The sequence below is a fragment of the Bos grunniens genome, chromosome 24 (genome assembly GCF_055505025.1).
Source record: "Bos grunniens cultivar Pamir isolate PY7600 chromosome 24, Bosgru_T2T1.0, whole genome shotgun sequence".
In the NCBI taxonomy this organism is placed as follows: domain Eukaryota; kingdom Metazoa; phylum Chordata; class Mammalia; order Artiodactyla; family Bovidae; genus Bos; species Bos grunniens.
In genome coordinates, this window is record NC_141188.1 from 22083365 (window position 1) to 22104679 (window position 21315).

The 21315-nt window shown below is 43.6% G+C and overlaps 1 protein-coding gene across 18 annotated transcripts in view; it reads right to left on the reverse strand.

Moving 5' to 3' along the window:
- FHOD3 (formin homology 2 domain containing 3) overlaps nucleotides 1–21315 on the reverse strand; it is a 523276-nt gene that overhangs the window by 148558 nt on the left and 353403 nt on the right. For all 18 annotated transcript variants that reach the window (XM_086372649.1, XM_086372648.1, XM_086372647.1 and 15 more), the window contains one exon: nucleotides 14626–14867. In XM_086372649.1, the coding sequence (XP_086228775.1) occupies nucleotides 14626–14867 (242 nt within the window). The remainder of the gene's footprint in view (nucleotides 1–14625; nucleotides 14868–21315) is intronic.

The following is a 21315-nucleotide window of genomic DNA, read 5'->3' on the forward strand; positions in this document are numbered from 1 at the left end:
TTTCATGTCTCCTGCACTGACAGGTGGATTCTTTACCACTAGCGCCACCTGGGAAGCCCTAAACAAAGATAGTTGTATTTAATTTGCTCCAGTTCTTATGGTTTTCTTTTTCTTGCCTTATTACACTGGCTAGGAACTGCAATATTACATTGAAGTGATGATACTAAGCATCCTTTCATTGTCTCAAATATCAGGAGGAAATATGAGCTTTGTCATTTATTTTTTGTAAGCATTCTTTATCAGATCAAAGAATTTTCCTTGTTTACTAAGAATTTTTGCCATATATGAGTGCTGAAGTCTATCAAATGCTTTCTTTCCATTCACCAAGATAATTATATGATTTTCCCCTTTTTCTCTGTAAATGCAATGAATTACATTGCTTTTTAAAATGTGAAATCAACCTTGCATACCAGGAATAAATCCCACTTTGTTATGTTATCCTTTTTTTAATATAAATATCTTGGTTCTATTTGTTAATTTTTTATTAAAATTTTTTTAACTGAAGTATCACTGATTACAAAATTATTTAAAATTTTTTACATATATCTTCTGAGAATAGGTTGATCAATAATTCCTCTTTCTTAATATGTGCTGATCAGGTTATGCAAGTCTCATAAAGAGGTAGGGCAAAGAGAGTGACAGCTGGGACGTTAAATAAAAAGAGATGGATCCAAAAAGGCTTAAAACAGACATGGCTGAACTTAGTGACTGATTACATGTGGCAGGAAAGGAAGAAAGAGGCATTGATTCAACCCCATGGTTATATGTCTCATACCTGGATTGAGGGGTGTCTCTGTCAGAAACGAGGCCAGTGAAACGGTGAAGACAGGATTTCTCCTGTAATGCCACAATCCACAAGTGAGCACACCTCATCTGTCCTTCTGAGTCTGGCACAGCTCACCCTCACAAACCACAGTCCTTTTTTCTTGGCAGTCCTTTTCTGCTCTAACAGCAGCCAAGTTAAAAACTGTACCCTCAACCTTCAGCCAGAGGCCACCTTCCCTCAGCTAGGTGAGGAACTTGCAAATGTTATTACTGCTGGTCTGCCCAGAACCCACAAATCTCTAGCCTGCCAACCAATGGGCCTCTCCTCTTAAACACAAAACATGGAGTACCTCCCTTCAAAATAACTTGATTTCATTTGCTCCCCCAGGTGCTGCAGTCATTTATAAGCAAAGTCTTCTGCAGCTGGAGAGATTCAGAGTCAAGCTGCCTAGGTTGTATTATACACCAGCTCCATAATTTACCAGTTATGTGACCTTGGGCCCCACTATCCTCATCCCAATTTAGGATATCAATGGTACCCACCTTTTAGAAGGACTGGGTTAACATGTAAAGCATTTTGAAAAGGAGTGGTATATAGTGAACTAATCAATTTGCTTTAGCTTTTAGGTCTAACATCATCATTACTGACTTTCAGGTCTTCTTGGGAAATCTCTACCATCCCCCACCAATGGATACTCAGAACTCTACTTGATTCACTAAGGAAAAGGTCACAGTGCTCTGCAAAGCATTCCCAACCACTGGCAGATAGCAACACCTTCCCCTTTATAATTTCCACCTATGCAAACTGTGTATTTTTGATCCTTCTCTCTTGCATGTAGCTGTCCTAAAGATGTATTGTTGTTGTTCAGTTGCTTAGTCATGTCCAACTCTGTGACCCCATGGACTGCCCCAGGCCAAGCTTCCCTGTCCTTCACCACCTCCAGGAGCTTGCTCAAACTCATTGAGTCAGTGATGCCATCCAACCATCTCATCTTCTGTTGTCCCCTTCTCCTCCTGTCTTCACTCTTTCCCAGCATCAGGGTCTTTTCCAATGAGTCAGTTTTTTGCATCAGGTGGTCAAAATAATGGAGCTTCAGTTTCAGCAGCAGTCCTTCCGGTGAATATTCAGGGTTGATTTCCTTTAGGATTGACTGGTTTGATCTCCTTGACAACAATTCTGATCTATATCCCAACCTGTTTCCTCTTTGGGCTCAACATCTTCTGATCCTGCAATAAATCTCCCAGTGACTTGTGCATATTACAGCTTTACTATCATGAGTGGCAGAGCAGGACCAAGGACAGGCAGCACAATGACTCATTCAGGAAACCCACTTCCAAGAAGTCCCATGGTCAAAGTGCTGGCTGTGCCCAACAACTCAAACCCATGGAGAAGGAAATGCCCTCTCGAAGGGCACCAGATTTTCTATGCTTGATTTTATTTAATTTCATCCTAGTGGAATTAGTCAAACAAAATTATATTTTATGCAGATAATACTCAAGACTGAAGAAACAGATCAGACAATTTTGCTTTTATTTGAATTTTCTCTTAAAATATAATTTAATTTTGTTTATATTGTACTAAGGCATTCTGGGTGTTTGACCTCTGGCTTTCAAATACCTCTAGGGGTATTTTGCTTGTTTGCAATTGGTGAGGAGTTACTCAAGGGCACAAGCTTGTTTTGCACCCGTCAGGTGGTCTCCTTTTTACCATACACAGTCCCAGACTGGAGTCCACCCTCTTCACATGAGAAAAGCCACCGGCCCACAGAGTGACCAATTCCTCAGGGCACAATTTCCTTCAAAGCCAAAGCAATTTCCCCCAATTTGGGTCTCAGGCTGCTGGCATGTTCCTCAGACTTCAAAAAACAAACAGAAAGGAAAATGGATGTTGCAGAGATGTTTTAAAAGTACAACAGACACATTTTAAACAGCAGCAAAGCATATTCTAAGACCAAAGCAATCAGGAAGTGGAAGAGCTAAAGCAACGCATTCAGAGCAGGCAACCCACTCCAGTATTCATGCCTGGAGAATTTCACGGACAGAGGAGCCTGGCAGGCTACAGTCCATGGGATCAAGACAGCCGGACACGACTGAGCGACTAAAACACAATTCATATCAAGGATATGAAAAAATATTTTTTAAAAAACAATAAAAATACAACTATAAAAGTGAGCAAAATACATGATCATGGCCAATAAATCTGTATGAAATGATATCTGAAACCCAGAGTTTAATATAAATCAATCAGAACTGCAATGAGATAACATTTTTTGTCTGCTTGGTATAAGTAAGAAGTCTGAAGATAACACCAAGAACTGAAGAGCATACAGATCAACTGGCTCTCATGTATTGCTGATAAGACTGTGCATTAGTATAACCACTCTGGCAAAGTAACTGGCACCATCTTGTCAAGGTAGACAATTCATATCATAAGTGTGATTCACATCGCCTAGAAGCAGACTGCTATAGCCTAGGGCAGTGCTTCTGAATCCGGTAATTCTGTCCTCCAAGGGACATGTTTTGATGTTGGGAGACATTTAGGCTTAGATGCTGCATCCTACAAGGCACGAGGCAGCCCTACACAGCAAAAACATATTCAGTCCAAAATGTTAACTGTACCAAGCCTGAGAAACCCTGGGGAAGCCAAAGCATGTGCAGAGGATGTGAGTCTGAGAATATTCTCAGCAGTGCTGTTTGTAACTGACAAAAATGTAAACAACATAAATGCTCCCCAATGGGAAAAGCACTAAATATATTCTGGTATATTCCAAGCAGAGGAAACGGAAGACTTCTGTATCACGTGACAATATGGATGAACACTGAAAGTATAATGTGGACTGAAGAAACAACTGCCAGGAGACACTACAATATGAAAACACTTTTTATAAAGTTAAAAAAGGCAAAATTACAAGACATACTATTGTTTTATATATAATATATATGCATATCTGATAATAGTAAAAACAGCAATAAATCCATAAGACAATGCTAAAGGATATTTAAGAGTGCTGGTTACCCAGGTCCAGAGATTTGAAAGTTGGAAGTTCATAGTGAGTTAAGGGTAATGCCCTGGGTTTCTAGCGGGACTGTAGTCTCATGGATATTCTTTGTATTAATAAGTAAATCTTACATAAAATAAACTAGGAGAGGGCCACACATAGACCAATGATGCCAATGTACCATGAACTAAGGATTGTGATTCATTCAACTCTGAACAATTCAAATTTTTTAAACAGATTTTTTAGAGCTGTTTGATTTTCATAGCAAAATTGGCCAGAAGGTTCAGAGATTTCCCATGGTAAGTAGCAATACAAACATGTTTTAAAAGTAAAGAAGTGTAACTACGGGGCAAGAGTTCTCTCTCCACATACCCAACAATTATTTATTGAGCATTTCTTATGTGCAAGATGCTGGGGTATAGTGGTTAATAGATGTTCTCACCCTTAAAGTTTACAGGTCTGTGGGGGAGAAAGACATCAATTGCACCAGGAAGTATTCAAATGAGAAAAACTTCTGCAGTGCTGTTGGCCAAGTAGGAAATGACCAGAAGACAAGATGGGACTTTGCACACAACCCTCTCCTGCTCCAACATGTATACACTAACCTTAGGGTGAAGTCCAACTTGCCCAGCAAACACCCCCATCATCTCTCCATCCCCTACTCTCCTTTCATCAACTTCCTCACCCTAGTTTTAATCAGTCTGTTGAGCTGTCCACCCAACTCCATGGGCATTTCCGCTGGGGGTCCTTGAAGGAGCCATTCTCTCCGCCTAGAGTTACTCCTCCCGCTCTGTTTCTCTAGTGGACCCAGTCCACAAGGACAGCCAGTCTGAGTAGTCACTGCCTGTTGGAGATCTTTGACCCTGAGAATCTCACATGGTGCTCAGCATGGAGACACTTGCTGTGGATAGTCAACAGACAGAGTGGCCAGAACTGGGAGATGACTTGGAGATCTCCCCCTGTTGCAGATAAGAAAGTCGAGGTCCAGAGAGGGCGAGATCACACAACCTGCCAGGAAGAACTGCTGATGCCATGAACTCAAAGCAGAATCCAAATGGGTTTCATGGCTCCTGCATCACTGCATGTTTCCACCTAAGCAATAGTGCCTTGGATGGGGCTTCTCGGTTCTCCTTGCACAGGGCTCAGACAAGACCATCTAGGACACAGCCACCAGAGTAAGGGACGGGAGACCTGCCCAGTGCCCCCATCACCCTGGACATGCCTGGTTGCCTAGAGGGAAAAAAATCAGCATCTTGACACAGGTGTGATCATTTGTGGCAACTCATTAGAAAGCTCTGTATTAAGGTTTAGATAAGACATAGACATTCTAAATGCCCCCATTTAGTTCTACAAAATACATATGACATAATTAGATGAAAGAGTATTTCATGGAAATAGTGTGTTACTATGAATGTGATCATTGCCACTAATTTGTAAAATTAACAATGATCAAAATGGTAAATTTCATGTTATATCTTTTACCACAATAAAAAACTAAACTTTACATTTTAAAAACAGAAAAAGAAACAGCATGTTAAATTTATGTCAGACAAAGTGCCCCCTTGGGTTCCATCTGCATCCCTCAGCAAACACTTCAACTGGAGTTTGAACTTAGCCTCCCAATGACTCACACTTTCTATTCACTTCAAGGCTGTTACTAGGCTACCAAGGCCCCAAGAAGAGATTTAAAATTTTCCAATTAGTGATCTTAATCAGTTAAGACATATCTCTGACCAACTGGAGCAGTGATTTCATTCAAAAACAGAGGTCTGTCATCCACCAAAAAAGAAGACACTTCCCTCAAAAGATTTTTTGCCAGCCGAGAGGATGAAAAGGCATCTAAGCTCTGCTGTTGCTCTGATGTTTCCATAGTGAGAACCCAGTTAGACAGGAAAATATTTATTGTCCCTGCAACACTCAAAGTTTAGAAGGAGTATTAAACACAGGCCATGGATACTGAATATACGTAGTAACTGGCCAACCAACCAGAACCTTAATGCATAAGCCATTATTTTGCTATTTTGCTTTAGAATAAATTACTAATGCATAAGCCATTATTTTGCTTACAGTAAAATACTAATGGATCCAGCACATTATTTTTGCTGAAAACATGGAGAAGTTGAATAGAATAGAATTCCAGTCTGCACAGCATAAATATCAGTAGAAAAAACACAATTAGTAGCCTAGTTACAGGCTTATTTAGAAGTAAAACGAATCAGTCCAGTGAAAACTACAGACTGCGGGGTGCTTCACTTCTTTCTTTTGTGGGTGCTTTGATTTCATGTTTTAGAAAAAACTTTATTCCAAGCCAGAGATACTATCTAATTGCCTTAAATGTCTCTTAGAGGCCTGAGAGAGCAGAACAGAAACTAGGAGGAAGGTAGACTGGGATTCTCTGTGACCTTTTAGAAACAGCAAGGATGCCAAGCACAGGCTAGGCAGAGTGTTTCAGAGGTTTCAGAGTGATCGTTTCTTTGTGGTTGGAAATACATGCCTCTTTCCTTTAAGGACTGGAAGAAGCATGAATCTTTCCTTCTTTCAGATTCTCTTCATGTATTCAGGTGTAAAGGTGTCTACCAGCTCTGACCCTTTGTCCATCACGGTGAGACTCCATTCCACCACTAGGAGAATCAGTGACACCCTGACACAGACCAACGATGGTCTGGACCACAACGATGGCCCATGTCCATTCTCACCAGGCTCGGAAAGCTCAACATTAATTGCCTTAGAAATCAGTGTTTTCTCAACATGAATATAATGTTCCTGTGACCACTGTCAGCTCACTGAGCACGTGTGTGAGATAAAAATGACATTAGGCCAGGTCTCCCTTTATTTGGATCTCTCCTTATCAGTTTCCAGAGTTCATTCCCAAGAAGCTCCTTGCAAAATGCTTCCCCAACATCATCTCTGCCTACTCCACACTCCGTTTGTTTTTTTTGTTTTGTTTTGTTTTGTTTTGCCATGCCAGATCTGCCCTCCTCAGCCTACATTTTCAGGATTTTATATTTCCCTACTCATTCAAAAGACTTACTACCAGGCTCCCTCTGTAGACTCCTGTCAGAGATACGCTCATTCCTCCTTCCACAACAGGATTTAATCAGCTCAGCTTAGTAATCATTAGAAAGCCCCTGATTCATATCCAAAAGGATCCTGGAATTGTCAGGGATTTAAAAAGAGAAATGCTTGCTCTACAGAATGGCCCCTCCCACCCCCATACCTGTGTGAACGGCCAACAAAATCAACTCTACCAGAAAGGGCTGTGAACAGTCAGGACATGGATGGGAACATGTATACTATAGGAAATGCGGCATTTGCACAGGTCAAGGGCAAGCCAGTTTGACACCAAAAGAAGAAAATTCTCGAAGCAAGTCAAAAACTTAACTAGAAACAAGAATCTTTCCTTTTCTTTGAGGTGTATTCACCATTCCCATAGCAAAGGGCTAGCCCGTTCCTGCAACATCACACCAAATAAGGCTACTCTGGCTTGAGAAGCATTCTCATTTGAAGACGACCAAGGTCAAGGTTCACTGACTCGGGAAGTAAGTCACCTTCTCAGTTTCAGACTTCCATGAGATGACAACTCTATCCTTTCACTTCTCTACTCATGTGGTTTGCTTTCGCTGGGTTACAGGGGGTCGGGGAGAGGGTCAAAGCCCAGGCTTCACCCCTCACCTGCATGTATGTGACTTTCAGTTCATGACTATCCAACTGCCTATGGGAAGTTCTACTTGTGATCCAGACTTCTCAAACTGAAAATGCCCACAGCTTACTCAGTGGCCTCGAGCCATCCCATGACCCTAACTAAGTTACTGGTTGTCTGGGGATCACCCCCAAACTCTTTCTTCTTTCCCACCATACAATCTACTCACCTTCCCACAAATGATATCCATCCTATACCTCATCCCCTTCTCCCTGTTGGGCCCCTCCACCTCTCTCCAGGGTGAGGTCCAGGCCCCGCCCCCCCCCCTGCCCGCCATTCCCCATTTGCTCAGCTCTCCTCCCATGCAGCCTCTGGGCTGTTCCCAGAGGGGTCTGGTTGAAACACTACCTCGATCTCACTTCTTCACTTAAAATTCAACAGTGGCTCTGTTCATTTTTACAGTTTTGCTGTTGTCTTCAGACTCTAGAGTCTAGAAAATCTAGAAATCAGAATCTAGAAAAATCCCCAAATTTAATGCAGCAAAGTCCAAACCCTCAAAGAAATATGTAATCTGGTCACAGTGAACCTTCTGAGAAACCGGAAGTGCTGTCACGGAAATCAGAAGGAAGCTTTGCAAAGCAAACACTCCCTCACACCATTTGCTTCTAGTCCTTTCTTGATGCAGGTTCTCTCAATTCCGAGTTCATGCCCCTTTGCCTCCCACTCAGCCTCCCACCCAAGCCATGTTCCCTCCTTTGCTGAACACTCTTTGCCATTCAATATTCAAGAGACCACAAAGGGCTTCCTGGAGATTAAATGGTAACTTGGAATCACTGGCTATATTCTAATCACGCCTACCTGCAGAGGTCATATCCCTTGCTGGTGAATCTCATTAGTGAAATAATTATCATCAGATAAACCTACCCAAGTAGCTACTTGCTGCTCACGGTACCAATGGTTGTTAATCTAGTTGTGATATCCTCTGGCATGTTCAAGCCAGTTCACAGAATCTTCTCGTCCATTCCTACCCATACTTATTTAACAATTACCTTCTTTAATAACAGTATCCGAGAAAGCTCCAGGGCATATAGTGACTGGAATAACACTGGGCTAATCACACATTTGCACTGCCTCTCTTGACTCACCTGCCATTCTATTAAGGAGGTATCATCACCTTGAGTTTACTGTGGAGGAGACTGAGGCCAAGCCTGGGGAGGAAGCGGGGACTGTAGCCGAGAACGTCATGTCTGTGCCCTCAATAACCTCAGCGGCTGCTTCTGCACTGCACTTGGCCAAATGTTCCCCAGGAGCCAGGACTGAGGTCATCCGAGTGATAAATTTTGTAAGTTAACACCAATTATGCAACACCTACTGTAACAGAGAACAAGCCCGACTATGTACAGAATCTAGTCCTTTGGCTCTAACCTTTGTGCTCGGTTGCCTGTGCTTAACTATGCAGGCTCTGTACCTTTTATAAAAGAATGTTGTCTATCGCCTGAAATATACAGGGTGATCCATTCACAAAACTTTGCCTGCCAGGCTTGGGAGGTTATATGTTGAAGGTATAACAATTTCCATTCACATAGACATAAAAAGTTGCAGAATAGAGAATAACATTTGTCTTGTTGGAGGTTTCCAGCAACATCATGACCAGACCTAGGTGGACAGCTGTAAGAACAAAGGATTATCACATCGCCTCCATCTGGTCAGCACCAAGAAGTCAGCAACAACCAGTCATACCCTCTCCCCTTTTAGTTAAAAGAAGCCTGAATTCCAACTCAGGTAAGAAGGCTCTTCAAGACACCAGTCCACCATCTTCTCTGTCTGCCGGCCTTCCCAATAAAGTCACTATTCCTTATCCCAACACCCTGTCTCTCAATTTATTGGGCTATTGTGGCAAGCTTGGACTCTGTAACACTACCGGTTATATAATAGGTTTTCCTGCTTTCAAATTGATTGTTCATTGCCAACTACTTCCAAGAAAGCCAGAACTATTGTTGCTGCAGATCCTGCAGCTCACAAGGGAGTGGAATCTATAAGCCTTGGTATTGAAGCTCTGTGCACAAGGCAAGAGACCGACTGGAGATCACAGCACTGCCTTGGAACTCGGCATCCAAATATGCCTCCTCCCTGTCAAAACGCAGGAAGGTCGCTTCACCACCCTGCACCCCTTCATAGTTAGGCTCTCCCATCTGTCCACTGGTTCCTGTGACTGGTGGAAAGGTGTCAACACTCTTTTCTACTCCCACAGGAAAATAGAAAGCCACACCCTCTCTGAATACCTCCCTCCAGCCCTTACCCTGGAGGCTCAGCCTCAAGGCTTGGCTCCCTTCTTCCCACCACCCACTAGGCCACTAACTGGTGCACATCAAGTATGATCCCCCAAACCTGAGGACAGCTAAGCCTCCAATAATTGACAGTTAACGGTGGGTTCCTGTTAACCATGAACTTTTGCTCTCTATACCTTCCTTCCTGCTCCCCTCACCGAGATTATCACTCGCAAGCTATGATTAACTGGGAAGGCTGTTTCGGTGTTGGCAGATATTACTCTGAACACTTTCAGAACTCCTCGTTAGGAACTGTCTCCAGTGCCAATTTATGAGAAAAACAAGCAAACCACTATGATTATCTCAGGATCAGAATCTTAACAGTGACTATAAGCAACACAGCTTAGTAGGATGACCAAGTTCCAGGGGATGTTTGTTCTGAAAGATTTTTTGCTTTCTCTAATTCATCCTCCAAAGAGAAAAAGCTTGTCACCATAGAACACGTTCTATAGGTTCAGAGACTAGTTCCAGGGATGTTTGACTGAGGGCAGGCTCTGGACTACTAAAATCTGGTTTGGGTTCAAACTCAGCTATGCCACTTACCACCTGTGAGATCTGGGGCAAGTTTTTTAGCCACTCTGTGCCTCAGTTTCCTAATCTGTAAAATGGGGAGGGTACTACCACCTTCATGGAATTTTCAACAGACGGCAGGCTGAAGACCTCTGGTTGAAGACAACTGCCTCTTGGCACCACTGGGACTGATCCCAGTCTCCCTGCCCAAGCAGCCCAACCTTTCCTGGAGTCATCACCACACACCCTCCTCCCTGCTGGCTCTGTATGTCCCCTCATCTGATCTCTGCTTTCTCCAACCCCCTCAATAATCCAGTGACAACTCATGAGCGGCCATCAGCAAACAGCCTCCACGTCTTCATGAAATATTCCTAGCTATAACCCTGGTCTAGAGGACGCTGTTTGCTAACAGTCCTCTCATAGCGCATGATGGGTTCTTCTTTCTTAGCCACATTCTTCTCTCTGTCATCTCTGCCATTCCCCATCAACTTCCCTCAAGAAAGCCAGCCCATTAGAACAGGGGTTGGCAAGCCTGTGAGCCAAATGTGGCCCACCACCTGGTTTGGTACAGTCTGTCAGAATGATTTTCACTTTTTTTAATGGTTGGGGGAAAAAAATCTAAATATTTTATAACATGTAAAACTCAAATCTCAGTGTCCATAAATAAAGCCTCGCTGGAAGGCAGCCATGCTCACTTGCTTACCTGCTGTCTGTGGCGGCTTTCATGCTACAAAGGAAGAATTTAATTGAGTAGTTGCAACAAAGACTGTCTGGCCTGCAAAACTCAACATATTTATTATCTGGCCCTTGACAGAGAATGTTTCCAACACTTGACTTCGAGGCACATGGGAGTCGTCTGTACCAAGCTGCTGTCAGCATCCACTACCCGCCAGGTCACTCGTCCATGTGTATTCAAATATACACACGACTGAAAGCTGGAAGGCGCGACTGCTAACAGGAGTGACTAAATGAAGCTCAAAATTACCTCCACGGGTTGGAATGTTGTGTAGAAGTCAACAGGATGAAATTTCAAGTTTACATATGAAGTCCCAGGCCATGCTCATTGTCAGAAAGGTGGTCGGTCGTACAGAACAGGAAGAGGACCTCACGCGCGCTGACAGCGTTGAGAGCCGGGATGAATGGGGAGACGTTGCAGGAGAATTTTATCCATGTAGTAAAATTCTAAGCACTAATAAAGCCACCACATTATGGAGCACATTTAGTCCAGGGGACTTTCCTAAGGAGCTGAGAAGTTCAAGGACAGAGTGGAGTGCCTCAGGGAGGAGAATGTCTGAGGTTAAAGGCATAGAACAGGCTTCTGCTGTGGGCTAGACAAACCTTGAAGACTTTTTAGTCCTAACATTACGATTACAATTTAAATCAGAGACACTGGCTCTTTTGATGATTAGATGTTAAAAATAATCTTCCTGGTTAAAAAAAAAAATTAAAGCACCAACATTTTTTTTTTCTTCCCAATCAAATCTGTAAATTGAATTGCAAAGGTGAAACTATGGCACACATGATCACAAAAAGTACTTTTAGGTGGCAGATGAACAATAAACACACACCTTATTTGGTGAGTGCTCACTGTGGAGTTCTATTTCTTCAGAAGCCAAAGCAATGTGAGTTTCAAGCCTTATTAGGCCTTAGTAAAGCTCACAGCCTAGCAGGCCTAGGTCTACAAGACGACTCTGGGATTCTCTCCTGTTCAACTCTGAATTTTCATATGAACCTGAATAAAAATACCCCTGCATGGTATGTAAATCAAATTCCTTGTCTAAAAAAGTCCAGAAGTACAAATCTCACTCAATGATTATGTTAAGGAGTGGTAGGTGGGAAGTGATTCTGTATGACTGGGACATTGAGAGGCAAAGGCCAAAGACTTAGATTTAACCCGAGGCTCAGCCCCCTGGTTCTAAGATTCGTCACAAGGCACCAGCCCTCAGCTGCTTTCTCATTGTAATGTGAGGATAATGATGCTTGTCCCACCTGGACCTTAGAGAGGATCAATAGGAGAATTTGATTCAAGCTACACAAAAGAAGCATCTGAGTGCAGAGTGCCAGATATGAATATACTGAGGACAACATGAATCTCTAATCTGTAGCATAGTTCTGTCTTCTTTTCAAGAGTATTGGCATTATTTGGGACACAGAGTTAGACAATTCAGTCTACAATTCTTCATGTGTGATACATGCAGCCATGTTGCTACAAGCTAGCAGTAAGCAGGGCCAGAATGATCACACAGGTGAAGAGTAGTCTAGGTCAGGTGTGTCTGTGTCTTTCAAGGTCTACGGGCAATCGAGCACAATGAACTTCTAGATTCTAAGGTGACGTGTGAGGCACAGATGCTGAGCAGGTGACTAAGCTATGCATATGCTGGGACTGTTTCCCAATTTGCTTCTCGTTACCCTCTCCCTTTCTCCTGCTCCCATCTCTGCCAAAATCATGCTGTGATTTTGTGGCCACGGGGCAAAATCCCTCCAATAGACTTCAAGGATGAAGCCACTTCATCATCATCTATCTTAAAACCATGATCTTTCTTTATAAGCTGGAAAGTGGATTTTTCGTAAGCGAATGCTATGAACTTTACAGTGATCATTTCATTAAAATGAAAAATCAGTCGTATTTGAAAACACTGAGGTGGGAGCACTCAGAAGTGTGTCCTATTCCAGATCCCACCAAGGCCGGAGCCTCAAAACTGTGGACTGTGCCCAGCTGGTTCACCCCACTGTCACTGCCTTTGCCAACGTATCACAAGGCTTGGTCACCGGAGTCACAGTGCAGGGACCTTTAAAAGCCTAACAACAAGAAAGAGAACAGAACAAACGTGACACGAGGCAGACAGGGCACAAGTATACCAAGTGCCACCACCGAAGCCTCAGAGCTCCCACCTTCAGCATCTTTGGTGATCACAGATTTTTCAGCCCACTTTGCCCAACTCTCTCCATGCTCATTTTTCTAGCTGGTAGAAACAGCACTACAGGGAGTTTCAGGACCCTTTGAGAATTGCCTGAGTTTCTCAAAGATCTTAGATCACAACATGCAGTTTCACAGTAAATGTTCTCATTTCTCATTCCACTCAGAAGTTTCAATTTTCTTTTCACTGAAAGAGAGCTTGCTGTACATTGACTCTTAGAGACAGAAAAGCCTGTAGGCTATGTGGTGGAGAAGGGTGTCAGCATGGACCATGCCTTGCACATCACTCTCAGATACACGCCCTCCTTCTCCTTCTGCAATAGGAGGCACCCAATGGGGTGGGCTGTGCCAGGACCCCAAGGGTACCAGACTGCTCCAGTCACTTCTTAGTAGAAGTGAGTATGGGTGTTCCCTGAGGGATGGAGAGGAAGGGACATATCTGAATCACTGTCTTAAGGTCATCCCACCGATTCTGAGTTCAGTTCTTCACCATGCAGCCTCCTGAGTTCATGTGGCTCCCAGGTAGATCCCCACAATGGGAGAAAATACTCCAGCCAAATGATGCGAGCAGGGTTTCCACTGGCAGCAGAAGAGGGGCACTGGCAATCAGCGTATCAGTCAGCCCTGGTGGAGCTGTCTGGCACAGACTGGTCCATGGAGCCCCACCATCCTAGTGATCTGAGGGCTTCCATTTGGGAAGATATCACTGGACCCAGGCCCCAGAGCCGCACAGCCATCCTTCAGCTGCACCTCTGTTTAATGGAACCACTTCTGAGCTCCTAGAGATCTGGTCAAACTTTGTATTTTGGACATACATAATTTCTCATGGGATTGTCAATCTTTCTGTTTCTTTTTATGTCCTTTCTTCATTCTTACTTTCTCTCAGCCCTGATAGGAGTTCACAGAAATGGAGATCATACCTTTTCCATTCATATGTCTTCACGGTTGCAAATAGTCCTGGCCTATAAGACACACTTCAGAAAAATGTATGCTATATGACTAACTGAATAAATGACAGAATTAGTTTTTACTGAAATTATGTGAAAGTACATATTTGTTCTACTTAACCTCAACTATGTATTGTCATGCGTACCTCAGACTCTAACCATCTCACATTGGTGTGGTGGCATACCATTTATTTCTAGGCCAAAGTTTTGTGGTTTGGATTCTCTGCTAGTTGATAAAGCATAGCTTTCTACACAGATATTAACTGAGATGCTAATAATATAAATAATATAAAAACACAAGGAGGTGAAGATGAGTTCAGGGAGTTAGATCAAGTCTGTGTGTGTCACCAGGGCCACCTTGCCTTGGGAAGTTTTGGGGTAACTGGGGGTGATGGCTTAAATGTAGAGAAGAGGCAGGGGACAGGAAAGGCTGGGATGGTCCAGGACATCCGTGGGGTTGGGCCTCCTTTCCACTTTTAGGGGTCCTTGTGCCCTTCTCCAAGGCTGGGTTAATACTTACTTTTCCCGGAGATCTCGCACTTGACTGGGCTTGAAGTCAGGAGCCGACAGGGAGCAGGGACTGGACGGGGGCGACAGGGGGCTCTTGATGTTCTGCACCGAGTGCCTGCGGCTCCGCCTGCGGTCCAGGCCCCGGGGCTCACTGCCCGTGCCTCCAGAGCACACACTGGCCCGCCTGCGGTCACGGCACCCGCTGGGGGGCGGCTCTGCCGTCTCATCCCCATCCTCCAGCCGGAGCGCCACCTGGAAGAGCAGAGAGTGCACAGAGCAAGGTCAGACCTTTCACAGTCCCATCCCAAAGGGCACCGAACTCCGTCCTTTCCCCTCCTGTGGCGTGGGCTTCTCACTGTAGTCATCACAACACGCGCATCCCAAAGCGCAGCCTCCAAACCAAAAGATGCTCGCCACTGCGTATCTTCCCAAATGGATCTGAGAAGGTCAACTGATGTCTCGAGAAGATCTGAGAACTATTTTGTAATTAGACCCCAGGACTTCCCTTTAGAGGCCGTCTCTCCTTCTCGTGAACTCCCCCCAACTTGGTGTTCTCTGGTCCAGGAGGCGGAGTGTCTCCTGAAACCCTGTCACAGGAAGCCCTGGAGGTCCTGACCCCGAGCTCGCTTCCCAGGGAGGATGCTTAGAGAGCACAGCAAGGAGAAAGGCAGGAGCCACGAACTCCAGGTGAGACAAACAGCCTCACCTGCAGGTCATTTGAGAGGCCTGATCTGAGACCCCCATGCACGGGGGTGGGGGGCACCCTCCGAAGCCTGGTCTCGGGTGGGCATGGAGCCTGCTTGCACCTGTGATCACAAAAATATAGACCAGAAATAGACTGGATCTCTAGAATTTAGGATTTTTAGAAAATTTCCTCTTAAAAGCACTCACACTTGGCCATTTTGGCTTTCATGTACAGGTAGGCCAAATAGTTCGTTCGGATTTTTCCATACGATCTTACAGAAAAGTCAGAATAAACTTTTTGGCCAACCCAACAGAAACCAGAGCCAACTGGCCCCACACCCCACACCCCTGCCCTCTTCCCAGGGATCTTTTAGTCCTGCCCCTAGTTGGGTGAGGCCTGGCCAAAGAATCAGCTCTGCCATCTGTTAATCTCCTCCATCCTGGATCCTACTCCATAGGCCTTCTCACATCAACACCCACTGTTTCTGTGCATACCTCCTCCTTATAGGAGCTCAGCCTTTCCAGCTGTGGACTATACCTACCTGTTTCTCCAGTTTCTTTAATTATGTGTGTGCCTCCCTTCTCCAAACCTACACAGTCTCAGGAGCTGTCATTGACTAGACCTTTGTGTGACTAACAGACCAGGAATGATCTGCAGCAAATTGCTTGCTCAAGAGTCTCTCGCTCACCAAATGAGGCTAACAGGATTGCATTTGCAGGTTTATGGTAAGAATAACTTATATAATGCATATAAAGCAGCTGGGGTAGGGCCCACCCTGTGGCTGGTACTCAATAAATGTGACAATTCTTCCCCAGCCTGTGCCCTCAGCTGAAGGGGCCTAGTGAAAAGTGAAACTGTCAGTCACTCAGTCACGTCCAACTCTTTGTGACCCCATGGACTGTAGCCCACCAGGCTCCTCTGTCCATGGGATTCTCCAGGCAAGAATACTGGAGTGAGTAGCCATTCCCTTCTCCAGGGGATCAGCCCAACCCAGGGCCTGGAACACCCACAAATTCTTATATCACACAGAACTGCCCAGGCAGGCCACCTCACAGCCCAGGTGGGCCAGGCCCAAGCAAGTCCAACAGTCTCTCTGACTTGGTGCCCAAAGACCCACATGGTCCCATGTCTCCAGAGGTGCATATTTCCCAGCCTTATGGGTGCTCCTGGTCACATTTCACAACCTGGTCCTGAAAAGTGAGAGAATGGAGAAGTAATATAAAGACCCAGATGGCTAACCATGCTACTGATGTTGGCATCGCCTGTCTGCAGAAAACCTGGCTATTGCAAAGTCAGTGGCCTCCTATGTCCAAAGTGTTGATGCCAAATGTGTTCACACAGCATGGTGAGCTTGGCCGAGTCGAGGCTAGGCTGGCCCCTCTCATCCGGTTTATAAGGATGAACACCTGAGATGCACAGCCTGTTTCCCAGGAGTGAAGCCTCCCTGGATGTGCTCCATCTGCAGTTGCCTCCAGCTCTAGCTTTTAGACAAGTCTGATTTAGTGAAAACTCTTCTATCTACATGCCAGATACATTCTATAACAAACTCCCAGATTAGAAGACAATCTAATAATGTTTTGACTGCTCTGTTCCCCTAGAATTTACTAGGCAGACATAATCTGGGGAGGTTTGAGGTAAGAATGGATAAGAGTTCAGAAAACGCTATACTGTTACAAAATTTCACTGGAAAGTCTGTTTCCTGGGGTAAGGGTGTTCTGCAGTGTAACTGCAAGAACTGGGAAAGAAATTATGTATTTGATTAACCACTTTTATCACCTCAACTTTAACACTGCAAATGGTATTCTCTGGGGACCGTTTGAGAATGATTATATACCTAGCCAAGCACAGTGTTTTAAAATATCACTAGCCAATTATTTTTCCTTCATTTTTAGATATAAAAATTCTAGACCACTTGAACTCATTCTGACCTGAAATATTGATTCTGCTTCTAATTAAGCACATATTTGGAATGATAAGGTCAGGGGATAACGTAGAGTTCAGATATTTCTAATTCCTTGTCTAACCTCAGAGATGCAAAGATCAAATAGCATTCCACTCACAGGGCCTTTCAGAGAGGCACACGGCGTGTGCACAAAGTGAAATCTATTTCAACCGCCTTTTCTCAAGGAAGATGAGACAACCATTGTTTAATGGTTTACTGAAAAATTATCAAAGTGGCACCATAAAATGGAATTCAATGAGAGCTGTGTAAAATTCCAGTCCTAAACAAAGTATCCATCTTCTTAAACACAGAAAAGGATGCATAGGGGTAGGGGCAAGTGGGAATCACAATCCCAGGAGATCCAATGTCAGCCTCAGGCTTGGCAGGGAAGCTGCCTTGGGAAAGCTGTAACATGAAATTTGGGCTGGTCTTCACCCCCCAGTTTTGATTTTACAAGAAGAATCTTAGAATCACTAGTGTCCACTGATGACAGGGAAAGAGATCTGTTTTCACGTCCAGGGCCGTGGTAGCAGTTCCAATTTCTTTAGATTCTAGGGAGCACTTCAAATTACAGCTAAGACCAATAAATTCTGGAAGACACCTAGAGAGAGAACAGCACTTACCATGAGACTTATTCAGAACCTGTGGTGTCAGATCTAATTAACCACAAGTGTGGTGTCCTCCCCTGGACCCACGGTGAGATCCACTATGTCCTGAATGACTTCTAATCTCAACCAAGTGATGGGGTGTTTTGCTGCTGGGCCCCTCACCAGATACCTTCTGACTCTTTTAATCCAATGTAGAACAGTCTCTAAAACCCAGGTAAGGGATCCAGCACCGACTGCTTGGACACCCTACCCCATCCTACCAAGAAAGCAGAGAACAGCAAACTCAGGTGGCATCTGGGACAACTTCCACCTATCTTTGAGGTCACTGACTGATCTAAACGTTCTTTTTAAAATTTAGTGGCACATCAAAGGAAACTATCAGCAAGGTGAAAAGACAGCCTTCAGAATGGGAGAAAATAATAGCAAATGAAGCAACGGACAAACAACTAATCTCAAAAATATACAAGCAACTCCTACAGCTCAATTCCAGAAAAATAAATGACCCAATCAAAAAATGGGCCAAAGAACTAAATAGACATTTCTCCAAAGAAGACATACAGATGGCTAACAAACACATGAAAAGATGCTCAACATCACTCATTATCAGAGAAATGCAAATCAAAACCACTATGAGGTACCATTTCACACCAGTCAGAATGGCTGCGATCCAAAAGTCTACAAGCAATAAATGCTGGGGAGGGTGTGGAGAAAAGGGAACCCTCTTACACTGTTGGTGGGAATGCAAACTAGTACAGCCACTATGGAGAATAGTGTGGAGATTCCTTAAAAAACTGGAAATAGAACTGCCTTATGATCCAGCAATCCCACTGCTGGGCATACACACTGAGGAAACCATAAGGGAAAGAGACACGTGTACCCCAATGTTCATCGCAGCACTGTTTATAATAGCCAGGACATGGAAGCAACCTAGATGTCCATCAGCAGATGAATGGATAAGAAAGCTATGGTACATATACACAATGGAGTATTACTCAGCCATTAAAAAGAATACATTTGAATCAGTTCTAATGAGGTGGATGAAACTGGAGCCTATTATACAGAGTGAAGTAAGCCAGAAGGAAAAACACCAATACAGTATACTAATGCATATATATAGAATTTAGAAAGATGGTAACAATAACCCTGTGTACGAGACAGCAAAAGAGACACTGATGTATAGAACAGTCTTATGGACTCTGTGGGAGAGGGAGAGGGTGTGAAGATTCGGGAGAATGGCATTGAAACATGTAAAATATCATGTATGAAACGAGATGCCAGTCCAGGTTTGATGCACGATACTGGATGCTTGGGGCTAGTGCACTGTGACAACCCAGAGGGATGGTATGGGGAGGGAGGAGGGAGGAGGGTTCAGGATGGGGAACACATGTATACCTGTGGTGGATTCATTTTGATATTTGGCAAAACTAATACAATTATGTAAAGTTTAAAAATAAAATAAAATTTTAAAAAAAGAATTAAATAAATAAATAATAAAATTTAGTGGAAGTTTCCAAACACACGCAAAGTATGGAGAAGAGTACAAAGACTTTTGTGTCATCACCTATGATAGTTCAACAGTTATCAACCCTGGACAATCTTGTCTCATTTACTCCCTGCCCCTGACGCCAGAGCCAGGTTTTTTTGAGATAAGTCTCAAATCATATAATTTTATCCATTAATATATCAGTACATATCCCTAGAAGATAAGGATTTTTAAAAACCATAACCACCATACCACTGTCCACCATATCACTAAGAAATTAAAATAATTTCTTAGTATCATCGAACATCCAACAATCTGAACATTCTTAATGAAGGTCAAAAGCTATTAACAGATCTTTGAGATTATGTTGTTATACTACTACTATCCTCCATGACAGGCAACCATACATAGCAGATGTAACCATTTTCCAAATTGCTCTCCCACGCTTTCTTTTAATGCACACCTATACATCTTGATTCAGCTTTTAGGTAAAATGGATGCCAGTGCTACTGCCATTTCAAGAAGGAACTATGCTGATAATTCTCCTATCAGGTTGAACAGGTTGTGGCAGATGATTACAGCATTGGGCTCCCAGGGAATCATGCCTCTCTGTTTACTTATCTTTGCGTAGTCCCCTCCTACACCGAGTCTACAATTTTCCACATGACTTGTTTTGGCCAGTGTGACATCAGAGGACATAGACCCTTGAAAAGTGTTTGTACTTGAGACTTTCCCTTCTGAAATGCTGCTACCATGTGAAGAAGTATGTGCTAGCCTGCTGAAGACACATAACCAGCCAACAGCCACCACTAAAGGCCAAACCAGATGAATAAGGCCATCTTAGAGCATTCAGTCCCAGTTAAGTCATCAGATAACTGCAGCTCTATGAGACTCTCTCAGCTGAACCAGGCCAAAATTTCTTACCCCCAGAATGATGAGCAAAACCTGCTGTTTTAAGACCACTCTTTTTGGCATATTTGTTATGCAGCAAGAGCTAACTGTTACACATTTTAAAAATCAACTATGACAAGGAAGGATTTGAAGAGACTGGACCTATTAATTATTCCTAACAGTAACAATCACTCCTCACCCCCAAAGTCTTCAGCTCTAAGATGCCTTTCCCATTACTAGGACCACATTTTCAGCATCAAAAGTGAGAACGCAATCCGAAAAAAAAAAAAAAAGACTTTTGATTTTGATTTGTGAAATTATGTATTTGAAAAAATCATTTGGAACTATAACAATTCAAATGAATCCAATTAAACATGGATTAAATTACCTTTCTAAAATGGTAAAATTTCTAAAATTAACTGCATTTGGGCCTATCCCCAGAAAGTCCAGGACATATGGTCACCAGACATCCTCCACTATTTAGAAGAATTCTAGAAGCCCAACAAAGTTCTCTGCAATGGCTTGAAACATTTATAATCTTTCGTGAGGAAAATATCAGTACTGCTTATAGGCTTCTTACTGCCCCCACCTATAATGAACTTAGTTGTCCAATGGCACCAAACACTTTTAAAAGTGCATTAATTTTTAGATAGGAATAAAAATCCTAACTCTATCTGGTACCCCAAGCATTCAGTTGTCACCTTGAGTGATTACCCAAGGCATCTTCCCTTTAAAGTGGCTGATTTCTGATTAAATCATGCCCTTCCTTCAGCCCAGAATCTATCAGTGATATTTAAGAGACCTTCACTCAAGTACTTAACTTCTACTCTGGGCAAGGGCACTGCTGAGCACAGAGGTTACAGAAGAAAGCCACAGATGACAAAGGCAAACGGACAGGCAAGTACGTCCTGAGACTGTTCAGTGTGAGGTGTGCACACAGGCAAGCGCTCCCTCCTGGGTTATAAACAAAGTGCAGGCAACAAGCCCAGGGACTCCTACACCTTGCCAAGGAGGCCTTGCAGACAAGGGGACATCTGAGGCGACTCCTACAGGGGAAGGAGGAGTCTGCCAACCTGAGAACAGGAAGGAAG